This window comes from Chiloscyllium plagiosum, unplaced genomic scaffold (genome assembly GCF_037043375.1).
Source record: "Chiloscyllium plagiosum isolate Xiang-an unplaced genomic scaffold, Cpla_swu_hap1 HiC_scaffold_23, whole genome shotgun sequence".
In the NCBI taxonomy this organism is placed as follows: domain Eukaryota; kingdom Metazoa; phylum Chordata; class Chondrichthyes; order Orectolobiformes; family Hemiscylliidae; genus Chiloscyllium; species Chiloscyllium plagiosum.
In genome coordinates this window covers 18,917,734-18,923,815 of record NW_028270161.1, presented here as the reverse complement: position 1 = coordinate 18,923,815, position 6,082 = coordinate 18,917,734, and the positions used below count along the sequence as shown (strand labels likewise).

General features: G+C 43.8%; 1 protein-coding gene across 3 annotated transcripts in view; it reads left to right on the top strand.

Annotated features, from left to right (window-relative positions):
- Positions 1-679: 679 nt before the first annotated feature.
- The window catches only part of tspan33a (tetraspanin 33a), a 46,582-nt gene continuing 41,179 nt past the window's right edge, over positions 680-6,082 (top strand). For all 3 annotated transcript variants that reach the window (XM_043713985.2, XM_043713984.2, XM_087999424.1), the window contains exon 1: positions 680-1,003. Coding sequence is in view for 1 of the 3 variants with exons in the window: in XM_043713984.2 (XP_043569919.1) it covers positions 914-1,003 (90 nt within the window). In the remaining 2 variants the exon portion in view is untranslated. The remainder of the gene's footprint in view (positions 1,004-6,082) is intronic.

The following is a 6,082-nucleotide window of genomic DNA, read 5'->3' as shown; positions in this document are numbered from 1 at the left end:
AGCCTCCAAGAAAAAGATCAGGCCCAATGCAAATTTTACAACCACGGCAACATTAACAGAGAGTAATATAATTGTATCAGTTTCCAAATGGGTCAGTTCAGCTGAAATTGCTTTTGTGTACGTTTCAATTCTGACAATAGTTTTTTGCACTGTCTCACTAGAAACCCTTCCAGGTTATTTTACTCTAACCCCTTCAGATTCTCACTCTAATTTCCTCTTCCATCATAGCTAAACCACCCCTCCCGCCCAACTCTCTACCTGCTATTCGTCCTAGTTCTACCCTTCCAACTTTCTTCCTCCTTCCCTATTTTCCTCTTCCGTTGAAATTCACTCCTTCCCATTCCCGCCTTAGGATCCCCCCCCCGACAAAACGGATCTCCTCTCAGTTGACTTCCTCCGCCCACCATCCTTGCTTGCTACCCTCCCCACCTGTAACTATCTGAATGAGGTCACGCTGTGGTGGGAAAACAGGTGAAGAACAACCTAACCTGCTGGCCAAAACGTACCCGCCTATTGTTACGCGCTTTGATGGGCACTTTCTACGAGCTAATGGGAAGCACGTATTGGCGCGGCCGATCCAATGGGATAGTGCAGAAGGCGGATCCCGGTGGTGAGGGGGTGCGGCAAGAGGCGGGGCCGCTTGCGGTTCTCTCCAAGTTCGGTTGCTTCACAGCGCCGCTTCACCAGTTTGTGGGGATAGTGGATGCGACACTAGCCAGGAATTTAATCCTGCGCCTTTATGAAAGTAAAAAATCACCGCTGAGGAGCGCAAGTGAATTTGATCTTGAGCCTGTCCGACACTCGGTGCAATCGGAAGATGCTGCTTTAATGCAAATTAATTTCTGCTGCGGGACCTTTTCCGATTCAGTTTCCAAACAATTGCACCTTAAATCCAGGGGGATCCTAATTCACCATGGCTCGAACTCGGACGCAGGGAGAAGATTTCACCTTCGTCAACCCCGTGGTTAAATATTTACTATTTTTATTTAACATGCTGTTCTGGGTAAGTGACTCCACTATCTCGCGTTTAAACTCGTTTTGATTCATCTCTTGTTTTCTGCCGCCTCAGTCTCTGTGCTCTTTTTTTTCTTAAATGGCAGCAAACTTGCAGCTAGGCAACCCGTCCTCCTTCTTAGTCCAAGCATGCTCAACCAGAGACTAGCTGAAGCAACACAGGCGTTTCGTGTTTCTGATCCCCCTCCATTTCATTCTAAACATTGTCAGGCCAACCACCCGGGGATTTCCTCGCACCAGTATTCAAGGATGGATTTTTTTTAAAAAAAGCTGGAGGTCCCCTGCGGTTTTTCTTTGTGTTTAAAAAAAATAAGTATTAATCATTAACCCACGTGCAGAATGTTGCCAGCTTTCTGGGATTTCCCATTACCCCTCCCCCAGACATTGTAAAACCACAGACTTCTTCGTAAACGTTCTCTTTTTTTCTCTTCGAATTGAATGAAGACCGGATTCTCAGTAGTTAAAGCAGCTAACTCTCCAAACTGTTCCCTCACTAGTTCATTGCATCAAAGCGTTAATGACTTTTCCACCGTCCCACGAAGACAATGTTTGTTAAATAATTTTTATCCCTACCAGACACCCTGGTATCTGAATCCCAGTTTCAACTCCTGACACTAAATTGACTTGCTCTTGTGATTATTTACATTGAATATCAAACATCCATCTGTTGACCTTTCATCTCTCCCGGACTAAGGAACACTTGTGTTTACGTACCGCCGATCCAATGAAGTATTTTCTGAAGTCTCGTCACTGTTGTAGGCCAAATTGCACGCTGCAAGAATTCACAAACAACTATATAATAAATATTAGTAACTGTTTACCTGAGAGATGCGGTTTGACTCCATGAGATGCGCGAGCTTGCTCCTGACATTGGGCCCAATCAACTTAAAACTAAAGCGAAATACTGCAGATACTAGAAATATGGAATAAAAGCGGAATGTTGGGAATCAGTAAGTCAGCATGTGCAGAGAGAAAAACATAGTTGATATGTCAGGACTGTCACCTCTCATCGCCATTCAGAGGGAATTGGCTTCCAATCAGAGTCTGGCAAATGCTTGTCCATGTTTAAAATGTATAATTTCATGGGCTGTGAGCACCAGTGGCTCACTGAAGATTTATCACCCAGCCCAGCCACTGTCCAGAATGTGGTGGGATGGTGGTGCACTTCTGCAGTCCCAACTGCAATAGATACACCATTAGAAAGTTTCAAGATGTTAACCCTGTTAGTGAAGGAACAGTGATATATTTGAAAGTCAGTATGGTGTGCAACTTGGAGAGGAGTCTGCTGGTGGTGGTGTTGTGTGCACTGGCTGCCCTTGACCTTCAAGAAGGTGCCGGTCACTGATTTGGAAGGTGCTAACAAAGGAGCCTTGGGAGTTGCTGCAGTTCATCTTGTTGATGCCGCTGTGTGTCACTGATGGAGGTGGTAAATGTTTAGGATTGTATATGTACTGCCAATCAAACAGGCTACTTTGTCCTAGATGGTTTTGAGCATCATGAGTGTTGTCAGAACAGCACCCATCCAGACAAGTGGAGAGTATTCCATCACACTCGGGTGGTGTGCAGGCATTGGGGACTAGATGAGTGACTCACTACAGAATTCTCCATCTCTGATCTGCTCTTGCAGCTACAGTGTTTATATGGCTGGTATGGTTTAGTCTCTGGTTAATGGTAACACACAGAACAGTAAGGCCATCGATTTTGGAGGAAGATAGTTAGACGGTGGCTGGGCTGGGTGATAAATCTTCAGTGAGCCACTGATGCCCACAGCCCATGAAATTATACATTTTAAACATGGACAAGCATTTGTTGTCTGGCTGTTGTGGCACAAATGTTACTTGCTACTTATCCAACTTGGAGAAAGTGAGGACTGCAGATGCTGGAGACCAGAGCTTGGCACACCAGCCTCATTCCTGAAGAAGGGCTTGTGCCCGAAACGTTGATTCTGCTGCTCCTCAGATGCTGCCTGGCCTACTGTGCTTTTCCAACACCACACTTTTTTCAATATTTATCCAACTTGCCCAAGTACCTATCGCATTCCCAGTTCTCCCCCCACCCCCCACAAAAAAATCTTTCAGCTTCCTTGGTCTACAAGCCTTATTCCTGAAGAAGGGCTTATGCTCAAAGTCAATTCGCCTGCTCCTTGGATGCTGCCTGACCAGTTGTGCTTTTCCAGCACCACACTTTTCAACTCTGATCTCCAGCATCTGCAGTCCTCACCTTCTCCAAGTCTGAATATAGTCCAGATCATGCTACAATTTGACATGGACAGCTTCAGTATCTGAGATGTTGCAAATTATACTGAACATTGTGCAATCATCTGCAAATGTCTTGAAATTGATGGGAAGTCATTGAAGCAGCCGACGATTGTTGGGCCTCGGATACTGAGTCAGCAGTGTCCTGGGACTGGGATGTCTTAACCTGTGGGGAACTGAATCGAGTTAATCAGTTCAGTCCATTTTGCCTGATGATTATTACATACAACTACAAATCCCTTCACTACTCCGTGCTTCAGGAAATTATCAACAACTGCAGAATTTTGCCTATGGTTATTCTGGTCTAAGTTTGGCTGGCTTCCCATCCTCCAGCAGAGTAGGACACACAGAATTTCAGGCTTGTAAGAAAGTAAAACATTCTTGACATGTTCCTAACAACTTACATATGTAGGCAGGATCTTTAATATGTTCAACAGAATAAAAATATCAGTTTAGTCTCCTAAAGTAAACAAGATCATAACTTGTACAGTCACTAAAGTATACTAGATTGGAAGAAAGGCTGTTTCCACATGCAAGTTTTGGGGCACAGATGTAGGAGTAGCAGAATGTGCAGGTGCTCCAGTTGCTACCATGGAATCAGGAGTTTTACAAGAATGAACAAAATCACCCCAGAGGGAATGTTCCTTTCTGGAAGCAAATGAGAAGGGAAGAATAGATTTTGGTTCTTGAATAGTGCTGTAGATGGTAAGAAATGATCTGACAAAGACTGTGGCTAGTCGGGTGTTGGTTGATGTTAAAGGAGACTCAACAGTGAGGAATAATCTTGTTGGTATAGATGTAGTCAATGACCAAAGCTGCAGTGGAGCATTTGGACATTCTGCTAGAGGATAGGGAGCCAGCCAAACGTAGACCAGAATAACCAAAGGCAAAATTATGCAGTTGTTAATAATTTTGTGAAGCACAGTGCATTGAAGGGATTTGTAACTGCATGTAATACTCAGGTAAAGTGGACTGAACTGAGTAACTCAGCATTTAGAGATTCTCCTGTTTTAATATTTGTGTTGTCAAGAGAAAACCTTTTGAACAGCATGCTGTAAATATGAGGTACTGTGGGGCAGTGTAGTAGGTGTATGATACTGGGATCTATGGATATAGCACTGTACTTTACTTAGATGTGCAGGGCGAACAGAGGGTACCTTCAGCCATTGGACATTCATTTTGTCTTGACCAAAGCACTCTGGTCACACACACATTGCTCATTACTGGTGCCTACAGTTACATATATTGTATGCATGCACTATTGGAAATGCAGTAACTCACGAGCTGTTAAGTTACTGCCTATTAGTTATTGTAATGATCCTGTGGTGCTATTTTGAGGATAAGCTGAGCATTCCCTCCGTATTCTCGCCAAGAACCTGCACGCTCATCTTGTTGTTTGTGAGATAATGCTGTATATAAAGCTAGTTTTCCATAGAACATAGAACAATACAGCACAGAACAGGCCCTTCGGCCCACGATGTTGTGCCGAACATTTGTCCTAGCTTAAGCACCCATCCATGTACCTATCCAATTGCCACTTAAAGGTCGCCAATGATTCTGACTCTGCCACTCCCACATGCAGCGCATTCCATGCCCCCACCACTCTCTGGGTAAAGAACCTACCCCTGACATCTCCCCTATACCTTCCACCCTTCACCTTAAATTTATGTCCCTTTATAACACTCTGTTGTACCCGGGGAAAAAGTTTCTGATTGTCTACTCTATCTATTCCCCTGATCATCTTATACACCTCTATCAAGTCACCCCTCATCCTTCTCCGTTCCAATGAGAAAAGGCCTAGCACGCTCAACCTATCCTCGTATGACCTATCTCCATTCCAGGCAACATCCTGGTAAAGCTTCTCTGCACCCTCTCCAAAGCTTCCACATCTTTCCTAAAGTGAGGCGACCAGAACTGCACACAGTACTCCAAATGTGGCCTAACCAAAGTCCTGTACAGCTGTAACATCACTTCACGACTCTTGAATTCAATCCCTCTGCTAATGAACGCTATGTTACAATTGATACATTTGCAAGCATTTTTTTTGTGTAAAATGCCTTGGGATAAAATAGGTAGACCTAAAAGGTTCCTAAACAGTAAAAAAAAACTTCCATTTATACAGCACCTTTTCACAATCACAAATGTCCAAAGCCCTTAACAGCAGTTGAAGCACTTTTGAAGAGAGCTTTTGACTATCAGTAATTCAGCAAATAATTTGCACATAGATCCTACAAACATCAATGTAATTCTGTGTTATTTACATTGTATGCTTAAAAGAAATTCTGGTTGAAACAAATTTCTTTTGAATTGACAGATATTGGCTTCTGAATGTCAGGACAAAGTGTTTAGTACTGTCTGTCATGTCACAGGACCAGCCTTTCACTTGCTGTTGGCTTCAAAGGCCAACTGGCTTGTTAAGGAATTAAACACAAGTTTGTTTGTGGAGTTACAAAACTAATAGCAATTTGGTGCCGTCAATGTTTTTTGGGACAGAAACAAGCAAAATCCTGTTTACAAAGATAAAAGGTGGTGTGGAAAGGGAAGGAAGTTGTTTTACTGCCAGATTAAAGCTGAAACTTTATTGCTGGAACAGCACAGCAGGTCAGGCAGCATCTAGGGAACAGAAGATTCGACGTTTCGGGCACATGCCCTTCTTCAGAAGGGCATGTGCCCGAAACGTCGAATCTTCTGTTCCCTAGATGCTGCCTGACCTGCTGTGCTGTTCCAGCAATAAAGTTTCAGCTTTGATCTCCAGCGTCTGCAGACCTCACTTTCTCCTTACTGCCAGATTATCCACACTGAGGACTGGAGCA